The sequence below is a fragment of the Psammomys obesus genome, unplaced genomic scaffold (genome assembly GCF_907164565.1).
Source record: "Psammomys obesus unplaced genomic scaffold, mPsaObe1.curated_primary_1811, whole genome shotgun sequence".
NCBI classification, from domain to species: Eukaryota; Metazoa; Chordata; class Mammalia; order Rodentia; family Muridae; genus Psammomys; species Psammomys obesus.
The window spans coordinates 50,764,947-50,781,535 of record NW_026585895.1 but is presented as its reverse complement, the minus strand read 5'-3'; the positions used below and the strand labels follow the sequence as shown (position 1 = coordinate 50,781,535).

At 50.7% G+C, this 16,589-nt stretch overlaps 2 protein-coding genes across 7 annotated transcripts in view; one reads left to right on the top strand and one right to left on the bottom strand.

Annotated features, from left to right (window-relative positions):
* The window catches only part of Sptan1 (spectrin alpha, non-erythrocytic 1), a 70,069-nt gene extending 68,993 nt beyond the window's left edge, over positions 1-1,076 (top strand). For all 5 annotated transcript variants that reach the window (XM_055599801.1, XM_055599803.1, XM_055599802.1 and 2 more), the window contains 3 exons: positions 76-222; positions 298-445; positions 618-1,076. In XM_055599801.1, the coding sequence (XP_055455776.1) occupies positions 76-222; positions 298-445; positions 618-743 (421 nt within the window). In that variant the 3' untranslated portion in view covers positions 744-1,076. The remainder of the gene's footprint in view (positions 1-75; positions 223-297; positions 446-617) is intronic.
* On the bottom strand, positions 1,073-14,840 carry Dync2i2 (dynein 2 intermediate chain 2). Of its 2 annotated transcripts, none has more exons than XM_055599804.1 (9): positions 14,658-14,840; positions 8,081-8,332; positions 4,190-4,299; positions 3,443-3,600; positions 2,848-2,957; positions 2,270-2,437; positions 1,923-2,155; positions 1,559-1,716; positions 1,073-1,386 (listed from the first exon to the last, which is right to left on the bottom strand). In XM_055599804.1, exons 1-9 carry the CDS (start codon positions 14,838-14,840, stop codon positions 1,148-1,150), a joined length of 1,611 nt encoding a protein of 536 aa, XP_055455779.1. In that variant the 3' UTR covers positions 1,073-1,147. The 2 variants fall into 2 exon arrangements, with proteins under 2 accessions (XP_055455779.1, XP_055455780.1); XM_055599805.1 differs by having other exon boundaries at positions 8,081-8,327; positions 14,658-14,671.
* Positions 14,841-16,589: the final 1,749 nt, after the last annotated feature.

The following is a 16,589-nucleotide window of genomic DNA, read 5'->3' as shown; positions in this document are numbered from 1 at the left end:
TGGCCCAGAGACCCTGGCTGAAGGTAGCTAGGTGACAGGGACTGTGTGCTGAGGCCCTGGCCTCTTGTGCTGCAGACACTTTGACAAGGACAAGTCTGGCCGGCTGAACCATCAGGAGTTCAAATCCTGTCTTCGCTCCCTGGGCTACGACCTGCCAATGGTAGAGGAAGGAGAGCCTGATCCTGAGTTTGAAGCAATCCTGGACACCGTTGATCCCAACAGGTAATCTGAAGGGGCAATGATGAACAGTCTTAGCCTCCCTCTCTCCTCCTTGCTCACTGTCCCTGCGTCCCATAGGGATGGCCATGTCTCCCTGCAAGAATACATGGCTTTCATGATCAGCCGTGAAACGGAGAACGTCAAGTCCAGTGAAGAGATCGAGAGCGCTTTCCGAGCCCTCAGCTCTGAGGGCAAGCCTTATGTGACCAAGGAGGAGCTCTACCAGGTAGGATCTGGGGAGGGCAAGATTTTCTGGGCACAACGAATGCTGAAGGGTGTACCACATATACATACACTCAGAAGCCTGTGTGCGCTGGCAGACCTGGCCTGGCCCCAGCTCCTTACCCACGGGCACTTGAGGTCAACATTGGCTGATCCCACTACCATTTCTTCTCCAGAACCTGACCCGGGAACAAGCTGACTATTGTGTCTCCCACATGAAGCCCTACGTGGATGGCAAGGGTCGTGAACTCCCCACTGCCTTTGACTACGTGGAGTTCACCCGCTCACTCTTTGTGAATTGATCTGAGGCTCGTAGGTGAGCCTGACCTGCGCTGCTTGCCCTGCTATCTCTCACCTGCATGTCATTACTCTGCTGTCAGGCAGAATATTCCAGACAGTGTTAACTTTCCATAAGCCTGCTTAGCTTGGGGTAAGACTTAGTAGAAAATGGTGCTTCAGTAACCCGCTTCCAGTCCAGTCACAATCACTATGTTGCTATGGGACCCAGACCCATGTTTGAGCCAGCTGCCCTCATTCCCACTTAAAGTCAAGGCAGCAGGCTCACCTCCCTAGTTCTCTCCCCAGATTCTGTTTTCATGTAAAAGACAAATAAAGGACTCAACTCTCCCCCTAAAGGCTTTGTTACTCTTTATTCAGCTTAACACACACCCTGGAAGGGACACCACCCTGCTGCTCCTTGTGGCCCTCAGGTAGCTACTTCCACTTCCAGTTGGTCCAAGTCTTCGGCCTCCCGAGGCCCCTGTTCTGTGAAGGCTGTGCTCAGCTGCCACACTTTCACTGTGCCCTTGGCATCACCAGCAGCTAAGAGCTGGGTCTGCTGGTTGTTAAACTCAAGACAGTAGACAGGACTTCCATCCTGGGTTTGTGTTATGGAAACTGTGGGTTTCTGTGAGCTTTTCTGAAGGTCAAACAGTTGTACATCACCTGCAGGGAGAAACCATGGCTGAAAGGCTGTGAAATGTCACCTTTCCTATGCACCTTGTAGTGGGTACGCGCAGGCAGAGTACTGTATACATAATAAATAAATAAACCTTTAAAGAGAGAGAGAGAGAGAAAATAAACTCTAAAAAACAAAGGCTGTGTGGCTCTTGCCTACCTTCCCCAGAAGCAGCAGCAAAAACCAGGGGGCGCACAGGGGACCAGCGCACAGCAAACAGGTACTTGTGAGAGAGCTGCAGTGAGGTCAGGGGCTGAGCCTGCAGCATGGAGTACAGGTGGACATGGCCATCGGTTCCAGCACTCAGGAAGAGATTCCTAGACGGTGCGGAAAGGAAGGCCTCCTGGGCTGTCTGCCCATGGAAAGCTCCCTTGGCCTTCAAATCTGGGTTGAGTCCTTAAAAACGGGACCAGCCCTGGGACCAACCACCAGATTACAAAGAATCGAGATGCTGGTGTTTAAAAGCTTGAGACAGGATGGCCTTCCCTGTGCCCGAGTGGTAAGCCCAGGCTGGCGCCCCTACCTGTGGAAAGGGGAACAGCTCACAGAATACACAGGGCCACCATGGGGAGAGAAGGTGAACTGCACCGGGGCCTTAAGAGGCACAGAGCTGGGCATCCGAGTGAGGGCAGCTGCCTCCGCTGCCAGGGAACACTTGAGGGGGAAGCCACCTTCTGTGCCCAGAATGAAAAGGCTGGAGTCGAAGCTGGAGAAAGCCACTGATGTCACCCCCACCTCAGTCTCTCCACGGGGTGGCTGTGGAAAAGCAGCGATGATGACAAGCCCCGGCAGCCAGTGGGGCAAGGGAAGAACACAGGTGGGTTCCCACAGCCCAGCTGTCTCGGGCCTGTGCTGTGCCTTAGGCCTTACCTTCTTCAGCTTGGTGCTCCGAGGCAGCTGCTGCACAGCCAGGGCAAAGCCCTTGGAGAGCTGCAGCTGGCCAGCACCGCTGCCCCTCCACAGCAACACCCTTCCATCTGTGGCCACACTCAGGACCTGGAAGCGGTGGCTGTGCCGGGGTTCAGGCAGCCATAGCACCTGAGAAGACCAAGCAGGAAGCAGGATGGAGAGAGGAGCATCCCAGTATCAGCCTCACCCCTTCCCCAGCTGCCCCTTGTGGGTGTAAAGAATTCTGGAGGAAACGTCAGAGCCTGGGGTAGCCAGGTTCCCCCAGGCCACTCTGCTAGCATCCCGGAAGGCAGGCTCAGGCCACCTCTGTGGGAGGCTGGAGAAGAGCTCCGCCCTAGAGGGCAACTTGTGGGAAAACTGATTCAAACTGGAGCTCCAAGAATCCCAACTCCCTGATGACCAACTCTGGGGCACCTGATGCCATCCCATCCCCCACCCTCACACACATGTGCGAGCACACGCGCACTGACCAAGGGTGTAGTAAGTGGCTTCCTGTGCCCACCCATCCCCCTCATGCTTCCATCCATCCCCCTCCTGACCTGATACACAGGGTCTGTGTGGGTGTCATCAGTCAGACCTGTGCGCCAAAGCAGCGGGTCCTCAGGCCGGCTCATGTCCCACACCAGCACTTCACCGCTGTACAGCCCCCCTGTGAGGATAATTTGCATCTGGCATCAGCGTAGCCATGCCCAGTAGCCCTCCACCGCAGGGAGCCAGGAAAAAAGGCCTCTCTGAGCATTTCCTGAGAGGGAAAATCCTAATCTCTGGACCTCAGACAGTCCTTGCTGTTCCAGGGACCTTTCCCCACAGAAAGCTGGGGGCCCGTGCCCAGCACTACTCCCAACAGCGACGCTGCTGTCCGCACTGTCAGCCCACCTCCAGCCCGCTCTCCTCATCCTGCCTCCTGGACAAGCCAGATTCAGACCCTTCCAAATGACTCCTCCAGGTTCCATACCCCTCACAGGGCCACACAGGTAGATTATTCCCCCCTCTACAGACAACCCAGGGGTCCAGGGCAACCTCACCATCTTCCCAAGTGGCCTGCTCTGGTCAGAAGCTGACAGGCCAGCAAAAGGCTTCCTGGCTGCCTGTAGCTGGCAGGGAAGAGGAGGCTGGGGAGGATGAGGCACTCACCTGCAATGTGTGAGGGCTGTGTGGGATGAAAGGCCAGGCACATGACAGCACTGGGCACCTCCACCACTACTGACGGCTGCTGGGGGTTCAGGCCTTGGCGGTCCAGGTTCCAGGTGCACACATAGGATTTGAGTGTACTCCAGTCCCCATCGTCTAGACTGCGTGGAGACATGCCTGACGGACCACCGGGGCTCCCAACACCTCCTCCATCTCAGCCCCACTAACACCCTCCAAAATTAGCAGTACACAGACTGTGTACTGTGGGTATATGTCATAGGTTCCTCTGTGGCACTCAAAAGGGCACCAAGTTCTCTAGAAAAGAGTCCCTAAGCCAGGCATGATGTCACTGCAGATGGCCTGTCTACACACCCTAGGGGTCCAGAAAATGCTAGTCGCATGCAGGGCCTGCCCTTGACCTAGGGGATAGCTCAGTCTGTGCAGAGGACACCAGTGAGTCCAGCACTTGAACGATGCCATCCTGAGAGACGTAGTGAGACCCCTATGGTAGGGAAAAGGGTCTCAGCCTCCAGCGTGTGTCCAAGCACTGGTGGATGACTACCGAGCACCTAGCAGCAGAAGCCAGAAGAGTGGCTGGTGACCAAGGCAAGCCCACTCACTGCCAGGTAGGGAGATGGCCCTGGAGGCTCAGGCTCTCAGCCCCTCCCTCTGCACCTTGCCTAGTGAAACAGAAGCCCAAACAAGTCTTCAGATCTCTGTTTCTCCCCACCCACCCCAGCTGACACTCACCGACCATAGGCACAGGCCAGCACAGAGCCTGTGGCGTTCCAGGAGATGCCAGTCACATGCAGACCCTGCCCTTGGGCCAGGGGGTAGACCAGGGTATGCAGACAGGACACCTGCAGAGACAGGCCATTCCTAGCCCTAAGCACAAATCCATCCCAGTAAGTGGTTCTCAGCCTGTGGGTCACAACAACCCTTTCACAGGGGGCACCTACAACCATTGGAAAGCACAAATATTTACATTTACGAATCTTGACAGTAGCAAAATTACAGTTATGAAGCAGCAACAGAAATAATTTTATGGTTGGGGTGACAACATGAGGAACTGTATTAAAGGGTCGCAGCATAGGCAGGCTGAGAACCACCGCTCTAGTGGGTAACCTCACGGCTGTGTAGGAAAATCACATCCCGGCCCAGGCTGCCCAAGGCCTAAAAGCTGTCCACATCCACTGGTCAGACAAGAGGAAAATGTAGACTACTCTGGGCATGGGGCTTATCCCTCTAATCCCAGTGCTTGAGAGGCTGAGGCAGAAGGGTCACCATGAGTTCAATTTTTTTTTTTTTTTTAGTCATTTATTATGTATACAGTATTCTGTCTGCATGCATATCTGCAAGCCAGAAGAAAGCACCATATCCCATTATAGATGGCCGTGAGCCACCATGTGGTTGCTGGGAACCGAACCCAGGACCCCTGGAAGAGCAGCCAGCGCTCTCAACCTCTGAGCCATCTCTCCAGCCCCTCACCATGAGTTCTAAGCCAGCCGGAGCTGTACAGTGAGTGCCAGGCTGGCCAAGGCTGCGTAGTAAGACCATGTCTCAACACCTCCCCCACAGACAGAAAACACACAGCCTTCATCTATCTGCCTTGCAGACACTTCCAGAACCTTGGAAGGCGGCCTGAGAAGCACAGCCAATGCAGGCTCCAAGCCAGAGTCTCAGGGCTCAACAGTACAGGGGGCAAAGCTGGAAGGTGGTAATGGCTGCACGAGGAATGATTGACCTCCTCTGGCCTACACACCTAAAAAAGCTACGTTCCAATTTTATTATGGCTTAATACACACCAGGAGGGGAGAAAAGCTTTTCAGTGTCTCAGTACATAGCCCAGGCTAGCCTCAAACTCGTGGCAATCCTGCCTCAGCATCATGGTGTGGCCCAACATGTCTGGCTCTACTCCCTGTTCCCCAAAATCAAGGCTCTGGAGTCTTTTTCTCAGCAGGTGAGAGCAGCAAAGGAGATAGCCACAGTCCCAAAGAATGTCAGGGGAAGGGACACAGCAGCAGAGAGTCAGAACTCCGGGGCAAAATGTCTCACCTCCTAACTTCATGACTGGCCCAAGGCAGGAGCCTAGCCCTGCAAACCCCAAAGAGCACATAGCAGCAGTCCTACTCAGAGAGACAGAGACCCAAGGAGCACAGGCCCACCAGTATGTGGTGCATGCCTGCAATCCCAGCACTGAAGAGGCTGAGGCAGCGGGAGCACCATTTGTGACTTTGAGGTCAGCCTGGCTATAGAAGCAGGTGAAACTCTGATTGCAAAGCCAGCCTAGTCTGCATAGTGAGTTCCAAAACAGTCAGCACTACATACTGAGATCTTGGTTTTTTGTTTGTTTGTTAAGATTTATTAATATATTATTTATAATATATATGTATCTATTTATATATTATCTATAATATATAAATGTACTTATTTATATATTATTTATACAGTAGTCTGTCTGCATGTACACCTGCAGGCCAGAAGAGGGCACCAGATCTCATTATAGATGGTTGTGAGCCACCATGTGGCTGCTGGGAATTGAACTCAGGACCTTTGGAAGAACAGCCGGTGCTCTTAACCTCTGAACCATCTCTCCAGCCTGTTTTTTTTTTTTTTTTAAGGCATTCTGCTTTAGGGCAATTCACTGCATTCTGTCATTGGAACATTCACCTTGCTAAATAAACTTCTGCTTAAACTGTCAACATAAATAAATAAATAAACCAAAACATGAAGAGTGAAATGACAGTAAAGCAAAGCATAGGCCCCAGAGGCCGGGACAGCGTGCCAGGGAAGCCTTCCTCAAGGGCTAAGGACACAAGCCAGGGAGTGCAGCCTGGAGGAGCCTGGTGTGGTCCGCACCTACCCAAGTGAGTCACTGCACGAATGCCTTCAAGAAAGCGCAGGGGCAGAGGCAGGGCAGGGGACCCCTAAGGAGGGCATGGGTCTATCACATGCAAGTCCTTGACCTGGGATCTGCTTCGCTGAACTCGATTACTGGGGGAAGAAGATCATGCATGCCTTGTCACCTGGGCATAAAGTTTACACTAAGAAGCACAGGCCTTTAATCCCAGCACTTGGGAGGCAGATGCAGGCAAACCGCTGAGATCAAGGCCAGCCTGGTCTATAAAGTGAGGCCAAGACAGCCAAAGCCACAGAAGAGAAACCAAAAGGGGCTGGAGAGATGGCTGAGAGGTTAAGAGCACTGTTCTTCCAAAGGTCCTGAGTTCAGCCCCCAGCAACCACATGGTGGCTCACAACCATCTATAATGAGATCTGGCGCCCTCTTCTGGCCTGCAGCACACATGCAGGCAGAACAGACAGGTAAGAAGCAAACCATAAAACTGGGCAGTGGTGGTGCACATCTTTTATCCCAGCACTTGGGAGGCAGAGGCAGGCCGATCTCTGAGAGCAAGGCCAGCCTGGTCTACAGAGTGAGTTCCAGGACAACTAGAGCTATACAGAGAAGAATTATCTCAGAAAACAAGCCTGTGCTCTGTAGCAAGAAACAAAACAAGAACAGTAAATGCTTCTTTGTCATCTTGTGGACCTTTTAAAAATGGCTGGGGCTTTCTCTGATACAGGGTCTCCAGCCTCCTCATTCTGGGACAACAAATGTGTACCACCATGCCGGGCACACAAATGTGTACCACCCAAACTGTTCTTGATTTCTAACTCCTGGGTTCAGGCATCAGCACTCAGTAAATGGGTGTGATGTTGTATGCCAACCACCTCAGCACTTGGGGGAGGCAGCAAGGTCATCTTCAACCAGACTTGTCTCAAAAAGATGGACAGATGATAGATAGACAGACAGACAGACAGACAGATGATGGATAGATGATAGATAGATAGATAGATAGATAGATAGATAGATAGATAGATGATGGATGAAAAAAGATAGATAGATAGATAGATAGATAGATGATAGATAAATAGAAGATAGATAGATAGATAGATAGATAGATAGATAGATAGATAGATAGATGATAGATAATGATTGATAGGCAGATAGACAGACAGGCAGATATAGAGATAAGTCGGTAGGTATGAATGTAGGGCTGGAGCAGGGCTCAGTGGCAGACATGCGCATGCCATGGCTTCAATGTGCAGCACTAAATTAAATTATCTCACTGCCAATACACCTGGAGAGGTGGAAGTGAGCTGCGGTGCACTGTGAAACAAGGAAACCCCCGTTTGCCACATTTGACACATTGCTGTCAATCCAGCAGTACATCCAGGCCTAGAAGTGGAAAAGGCAAGGCTCGCTGGTGCCTTTAGCACAGTCCAGGGTTCAGGTTCCAGCTCAGATAACTCAAGAGCTGTGCAGCCCTGGGCAAGGCACTCTGTCTCCCCAGGCCTCATCTATAAAGTAGAGATAACAGTGCTCCAGTTGCCCTGAGGAAACAGACCACAGCAGGTCATACCAAGGATGGTGCCAGGCTAGTGGCAGGCTGCCCTGGCACAAACCCCACGCCTCTGCAGCCACTCACTTCCCAGGGTGAGCCGGCCCCACACCCTCTGCCCCCGGTACACCTGCTGGTACAGTATACAGCATATGTTCCTGGGTGGAGCAAAGCAAAGCCCGAAAGAGGCCGTGCGGCCTCAAGGAGGGGCATCACCCCAAGCTATCAGCAGGGGCCTTACCGTCTGCTGCGGCTCAGTCCAGTTCACCTCATAGCCATCAAAGGCATGGCTCTGCCAGTTGTTGTTCAGCTCCCGGATCATAGTGGCCTCCACCCTCCGAAGAAAGGCTGCAAGCCTGGGGGTGTCATGCTGGGAAACAGGTGCCACAGCTGCTGGCTCCTCAGGAGCCTCCGTCTGCACCTGCGCATCTGCATGTGTCCGGGCCTGGGCAGATGCCTCTCCTGTGGCAATGCCAGCTGTCTGGCAACTTTTCTGGAAGGAGATTAAAACCAGAGTCATGGGCCAATGAAATGGCTCAGTGAATAAAGGTGCTTGCCATCAAGTCCAATGACATGGGTTCAATTCCCAGAACACACATGGTAGAGAGAACTGACTCCTGAATGCTGTCTTCACACCTGCACGCATGTCTGTGCAAGCACACATAAATTATTATTCTTTAAAGATATATTTATTTGTTATTTTTACAGTGTTCTGCCAGCATGTGTACCTGCAGACCAGAAGAGGGCACCAGATCTCATTATAGACAGCCACCATATGGTGGCTGGGAATTGAACTCAGGACCTTTGGAAGAGCAGCCAGTGCTCTTAACCTCTGAGCCTTCTCCCCAGCCCCATACAAATTATTTATTAAAAAAAAAAAAAAAAAAAAAAAACGGTGGGGAGGGGGTTGTGTCCTGAGGATGGCTTAGTGGTTAAGAGCTCATACTGCATGCTAGGTGTGCTGGTGCACACCTTTATTCCCAGCACTTGGGAGGCAGAGGCAGGCTGAGCTCTGTGAGTGTGAGGCCAGCCTGGTCTACTGTCCTAGCTGGCTCTCTATAACCGTGATAAAATACTAGCCAAAACCAACTTGGGGAGAAAGGATTTGGCTTACAGTTAGATTCCATCATAACAGAAGTCAGGCAGGAACTCAAGGCAGGAACCTGGAGACAGGAACTGAAGCAGAGACCACAAAAAAAGCTGCTTACTGGCTTGCTCTCCAGGGCTTGTTCAGCTAGCTAACTAGCTTTCTTCCACAGCCCAGGGTCACCCACGGTAGCAGCACCACCCATGGTGGGCTGGGCCCACCCACAACAATCTGTAATCAAAACAAAATGCCCCACAAACATACCTACAGGTCAAGGTGCATAGGCATTTTTAAAATGGATGTTCCCTTTCTGCAGATGACCCTCGCCTGTGTCAAGTTCACAGAACAAACCAACCAACAGTAGATAAAAAAGAAACTAAATAAAAAATACCTAGCCAGAATAGGTGCCTTTCTTTTAGAAAGGTTTCCATAACAAGCCAGTGGAAAGAAAGGCAGCCACAGCTCTTACAGCCTTCACCTCCACACTACCACCGCAGAGACTGTCCCTACTTCAACAGACATGAGGAGAAACATCAGCTCAGAGGAGCCACCACCTCTGTGATCATCTTGTCTTTGCCAAAAGAGGCTCTTGGGAATGAGGCCCAGCCCACTGCCACCCAGCAGGGTCTGCACAGGAAGCCTCTCTGGGACCAGAAGACCCTGGAACCTGGTGCAGTGCCATCCCCAGCCACAAGGGACATAGACAGCAGCTGTCCCTGGCAGCCAGCTGTCTGCATAATCAACTTCATACTTGTTCAAAACTCCCGGGTGGCAAATCCAGTATCCTTCCAGTATAGGGGCCAGCTTACCATTTCTGCTTGCCCAGTACTTCACAGTGCTTCACATGGTGTTTGGGTAGCAGACACACACACACACACACACATGCAGGATACTTAGTGCCAGGGCCATAAATGGAGACTCCAATACAAAGGTGCTTGGTTCTGGCAGAGGGCCTGAGGGGTCAGCTCAACAGCCAGCCACAAGAGACACAGAGAAGGCCTTATCAGTCCTTCAGGCTGACGTATGAGAGAAATCAGGAGCTGCCAGTTGTACAGTGAGCGAAAGGGACACCGCAAAGCCGCAGGGAGTGGCCAGATGGAGCCAAACATCCCTGGTAGCAACACCCGTGGTCTTGGAAGGCCCCTGGCTTCCACACATGTGCATATGAGCAGCAGGCACACACATAGCCACAAAATATGGTGGTGGTGGATTCCAGTTTGTGCCTCTCTCAGAACCAGCTGTGTGTTCCATGTGCAGGTCTTGAGAGATGCCACAGGAACCTGCCATGAACTGTTTTGGGTTGGTGTCTGCTACTTACTGCAAGGTTGAGCCAACCCAGGGCTGGGATGGCAGATTGTGTGGGTAGTCAGTTTTAAAGTAATGGTTCTTGGGCTGGAGAGACAGCTCTGTGGTTAAGAGCACTGTCTGCTCTTTCAAAGGACCTGGGTTCAATTCCTAGCACCCACGTAGCAGCTTACAACTGTCTGTAACTCCAGTTCCACGGATTCTGACATCTTTTATACCAATGCACAGAGAATAAAATTAAATAAACTATGTTTTTAAAGCAATGGTTCTAGCCTGTGGGTCCAGACCCCTTTACGTGCGTGCGTGTAAGTGCATGTGTGTGTATATACTAGATATCCTGCATATCAGATATTTACATTACAATCCACAACAGTAGCAAAATTAGAGTTATGAAGTAGCAACAAAAACAATTACATGGTTGGGAATCACCACAACATGAGGAACTGTATTAAGAGCTGCAACATTAGGAAGGTTGATTTCTGGCTGGCTGATCAGTCTTGGAACTTGGCAGGACAGGGGAAGTACCCTGATGGTTCAGAGGAGCAGTCGCCCACCTAGCCTGGCCAGCAGCCCAGGGCAAGCTGGCCACACACACCTCCAATAGCCTGATCACAGGCAAGTCAAGCATCGCTAGACCAGAGTGAGGCAAAGAAGCCAATGCCTAAACACAGGTGGACAAAGCCAAAGTCTCTCGATAGTGTGGTCAGCCTAGTGTGATTTATTTTCCAAGACAGGGTTTCTCTGTGTAGCTCTGGCTGTCCTGGACTCACTTTTGTAGATATATATATATATATATATATATATATATATATATATATATATATAATTAAAATAATAATAAAGCATATATGGGGGCTGGAGAGGTGGCTCAGCGGTTAAGAGCACTGACTGCTCTGCCAGAAAACCAGGGTTCAATTCCCAGCATGCACATGGTGACTCACAACTGTCTGTAACTCCAGTTCCATGGAACTGGACATCTTCACACAGACATATGTGCAGGCCAAACAGCAATGCACATAAAACAAAATTAATTAAAATAATGCATATATGTGTGTTTCTGTGTATGTGTGTTTACCTTTCTTTGTTTATTTTATGTCTGTTTGGGGTTTGTTTTGTCTTGAGACAAGGGTTTCTGTGTGGAGCACTGGCTGTACTGGACTCAACTGTAGACCAGCTGCCGCTGCCTCCCAAGTGCTGGAATTACAGGTGGGTGCCACCACCGCCTGGCATATTTACCTGTGTTTGTGGTCCTGGGGTGGCCCCAGCCCCTTCACCCTCTTTTCTAATCGGACCTACTCATCTGGTCCTGACAATGTGCAAGAAGAGCCTGCCAAAGACCCTCTTGGCTTCTCCATGGCCCCAACTTTCCTCTACCCCCACAAACCACATTCATGGCTGTTGCCCTCCAAGGCCTGTGTGAACACTGTGCCCTGTGGAGCAGCCTAGCAGAAGCTCCCTATTTGATCCAGGGTTAAGGACACATAAGATCTAAGAGCACTGAGCAGTTCTGAACCACCACAGGGCCGGCTCCCCTCCCATGTGCTGAATGCACGCGTGCTGCTTCCCCCGCTTCCTGGTCTCAAGTACCCCGGGATGAGCTCAAGCCAGCCCTGTCACTAAAGAAGACTTTGAATTTCTGATCCTCCTGTTTCTAACTGGGACTGTAGGTATGTGCCCCACACCGGGGTTGACTCACTGCGGGGAACTGCCTGGCCAGCTTCCTGCTCACTAGACAAGGGGCTACCAAGTGAGCCACACTCCTAGCTGAAACTTGGCTCTGAGTGCTTCTGCAGCAAATGCATGCTCAAAAGGCTGGGATCCGAGGGTGAGGCCAGGCTGGGGACAGCTCTGCAGTGACTGCTACTACATTCCTGGTTAGTCTGTTTCTCTGCACACTGCCTTAAAGACAGTCCAGACACAGGTTCACACACCTGTAACCCCAGCACTCAGAAGGTAGAGGCAGGAGGATTGTCATGAGTTTGAGGCCAGCTTGAGCAACAATCTCTTAAAGGGGAGAGGGGCCCCAGTCATGTAGCATGCCTGGCATCCGGACATCCTATCCTGGCTGTAGTGGCAGGAGGATGACTCACAGATTACTTAAAGGGCACACGTTCCAGCAGGGGGTGCCATGTGCCTCAAAATACACAGGCAAAGCCCCAGCCTGTCGGGGGAGAAAGGGACTCAGAAGTTCATTCAGCTGCGCAGACAGGAGGCCTACCCCACAATCCATGGGACAGAAAGACAGAAATTGCTCAGCTCATACTTCCTGGGCGCCTCCAGGAGGTGGAAAAGCACACAGGGCTCTTTCCTCTCCTCCTCTCTCCCTCCTTCTTTCTTTCCTTCCTCCTTCTCTCAAGAAGCTCAGTGTCCTAGGAGGGAAAAGTCCTAGAGCAGCTTATGTACCTGAATGAAACTTAAAGCCACCCAGTTGCACACTTTAAAAGATTAGGACGGGAAGCAGGCAATGGTGATGCCTGCTTTTAACCCCAGAGCTGTAGAGGTAGAGGCAGAAGGATCTCTGAGTTCCAGGCCTGTCTCAAAAATTCAAAACAAACAAACAAAAAGAGCAGGGTGGGGGCAGCAAAACAGCTGTCCAGGTAAAGGCGCTCACTGAGCCTGACCACCTGGCCCTACTCAGTGGGAGCAGAGAGCTGACTCAACATCGTCCTTTGACCTTCATATGTGCATTGCGGGGTTCACACTAGTGGCCCACCCCCAGCACACAAACACAATGTAATAACCTGAAAAATAAAAGCATAAAATAAGAATAAAAGATCATAATGGAGGCAGGAGGATCACTTGAACCGAAGAGTTTGGAACAGCCTGGGCAAGACATCAAGATCCAGTCTCAAAAGCATGTGTGATGTTCGGTCTTTAAAGATTTATTTTACGTATACATGCGCTTTGCTTGCATGAATGGAGGCTGGGCACCAGAGGAAGACAATGGTTGTCTTGGAATTAGAGTTCAAGGTCCTCCTCAGGAGAAACAAGTGCTTCCTAACCACTGCGCCAGAAGCTAACCAGCCCATTTGTTATGTGTATATTTTACCACTATTCTTCTTTCGAAGACTTTTTGAGACAGGGTTCAGTACTTCAAGAAAATCTAGAACTTATTAGGTAGCCAAGGCTGGCCTTGAACACCTGACCCCACCCCTCAGTGCACCAGTTACCAGACTTGGCTGGCCACCCACCTTCTGCTTTTGACAGGTGGGCTAAGTGAGCAGCTATTAAGTCTAGCTCAACATCACAGTCCATAAAACCCCATTCCCAGTCCGTACGACACATCTGCTGTCCAGGGTCAAGGGAGGCTGCAGGCAGTGTGCACACGTGTTAAACTCTCCAAGGCGCTCCAAGGCTCCAACAACTGCATGGGTACCCGCCCTCCAAATCATCCCTCCCCCCAGCGGCACCAACCTTTCATATCAGCAATGGCAGCTTCTACAAGGACACAAACACAGCCCACTAGGAAACAATCACAAGGCCCAGTGCCTAGTAAGACTCTACATTCCCAACCGCAATCTCAAACTCAACACCCAGAAACCCTTCCTTTTATGAACAAGTTAGCCTATGTTGAGGGGAAAAAAGCCAGCCATGGTGACACAGACCTTTACTACCAGAAGGTGATTTCTGTGAGTTCAAGGCCATCCTGGTCTATAAAGCCAGTCCAGGACAGCCAACGCTACACAGAAAAAAGAAAAACCCACATCCTGAGTTCTGCAAGACTTTACTTGACCTGTCTGTTTGCTCTCTTTGCTTTTTGATTAAACTAGAAAACCATAGCAGGGCAGAGGTGGCACACTTTAATCCCAGGCAGAGGCAAGTGGATCTCCAAGGTCATGGCCAGCTTCGTCTGCAGAGCAAGTTCCTAGACAGCCAGGGCTACACAGAGAAATCCTACCTCAAAAAACAAAACAAAACAAAACAAAAAAAAAGAACCTAGAAAGCCGTTTGAGCTTCAGTGTGACCCTTCCAAAAACCAATGTCAGTTTAAAAAACTATCATTCACGAAATATCCTTCCAAAAGCGGTGCCAGAGTGGCGAAGTGGCTCCGCTGGTAAAGGCACTTGGCCAAGCTTGACAACATGAGTTGGATTCCCAGGATCCACGTGGTGAAAGGAAATAACTAAGTTATGCAAAGTTTTCCTCTGACCTGCACAAGTGCCTCGGCACATGCATGCCCCCCCCCCGACCCATAAATTAATTAAATGTCATTTAACGACAACAACAGCATGGAATCCCTAACAGTTTTGTTGTCCTTCTTTGGTTTTTGATTGTTTGAGTGGTTGGTTGGTTTCTTTTCTCCCCGGAGCCTGGGTAAAGAAAGTCTAAGGTGAAAGCATCGTGAGGTTTTGCATTAAAATATGAAAACAACTCTGTGTCCCGGCCTTCCCGCCCGCGCTACCCTTGGCGCAGCTCGCGCCCTCACCGTCTCCCCGCGGATGCCCTGGACGCCCCTCCAGTGCGAGGGCACGGACGCCACGCCCAGGGTCTCGTCCTGCAGCGGTGCCGGCCGCCCGGGCCCGGACCCCTCAGCCCCGCTAGCAGCCAGCGCAGCAGCTCCGGCGCTTCCAACCCACCGTAAAGGCACCCGCGCCACGCGCGTTGCCATGACGACGGCTCCGCCCCCGTCCCCCCCCCCACGCGCCGGCGCCTTGAGATGTGACCTCTGCAGTCTTCGCCTCTGTAAACGGAAGTCCGAAAAGAGGGAGTGAAGCTAACGGCGCCATTTTTGAACTGGTTACAGCATCGCTCTTAAGGCCCAAAATAAAAAAAAAATTAAAAAAATAAAAAAATTCTTATCAGCCAGTACAACAGAACGGCAGTGGTTTGGGATTGTCATATTCGCAGAGGCCATTTTTGGGTCGGGAACAGCTCTTCGTCGTAGAAAGACAAGTGCGGAAGTGAGGCGTGGGCTCCAGGTTCAAAGATGGCGCTGAGCAGCCCGGTGCAGGGGCAAGCACGGCCTGCGGCGGCCTAGTGGGCCGGGCTGGTCCGGACACCCGACTGGGCCGGAAGCAGCAGAATACTCCAGAACCGCACATTTTGCCCGTGGATGTGGCAGCATTTTAAGTTTCTGCCTGAATGTACTGATAATGGAAAATATTCATACACATCGAAAGTGGGATTGGGTGGGTGGAAGGCCCAAATGAAAAAGTTTATATAAAACATAATAAAGCGCTTGTTAAATTAAGACTAGAGACATAACCATTAGGGATGAAGTTGAGGTCAATAATAGATTGCCCTAGATTCAAAAAGGACACAATCAGTGTCTACAAGGCGTCAAGCAAAGCGCCCAAAGTCTTAATGAATCTTATTAAGTCCTCAGCCTACAGGAGTAACTGCTTTCTTTCTTGTTGGTTGGTCCATTGTTGGAAGTGCCGGGGATTGAACACAGGGCTTTCTACATACCAACCCCTAAGCTCTACCAGTGAACTACATCTTCAGATCAATTGTAATGACCTACTGCCTCTAGAGTGTCTCCAGTCAGACATGTAACCGTCCAAAATCACCCAATGAGATCCCACAGGTAGCCTGCCTGATCCCCAAACCAAGCCCTCCGCCTCTAGGTGGTAATCTGCTGGTTTAGTCCTCTGGGCCCATTTCCTCTTTTCTCAGACTGGGAAGCCTGCCGGGTCTAGTTCTCAGTGCACAACACCCAGGGCAGAGGAGGCCAGGAGGGCAGATTAGCTTAGCAGCCCTGGGAGTGGGGTAAAATGTAATAGAAAGTCCTTCTACCTAAGAAGGGCTTCTTCGAAAACATCGCTAAGGGTTGGCTGCTTGCATGCCCAGGGCACTCAGGTTCAATTCCCAGGACCCACAAAGCAGCTAATAACCATCTGTAATTCTAGTACCAGGGAGATCTGACACACTTTCCTGGCCTCTGAAGGCACTAGGCAAGCATCTGGTGCGAAGTCATATGTTCAGTCAAAACATCCATATAATATTTACATATTTATTTATTTACTTATTTATTTACTTATTTATTTAAAAAAATCACGCTTTTTTAAAAAGAAGCCCAAGGCCTGAAAATAGGCTCTGAACCAGCCTTGTCTTTCTCTCCTGACTGGAGAGAGAGGCTTGGTTCACCTGGTCAAGGAAGAGAGTTCAAGGCATTAAATTCGACAAACAGCTCAATAAAGATAAGGCTAGGCCTGAGACTCTACCTCAGTGGTTGTGCATTTGCTTGACTTCTGGGAGACTAGATTCTACCTTAACAGGAATGAGATGTTTATATACACTTGAAGACAACTTGAAAATCAAGGAACGTCCTGGCACACAATTGTTTATGGAATAGTTCAGAATGCTAGAGATGGTGCTTGTGCCCTTATTCTCTACTTGAGAGATAAAGAGACACCAA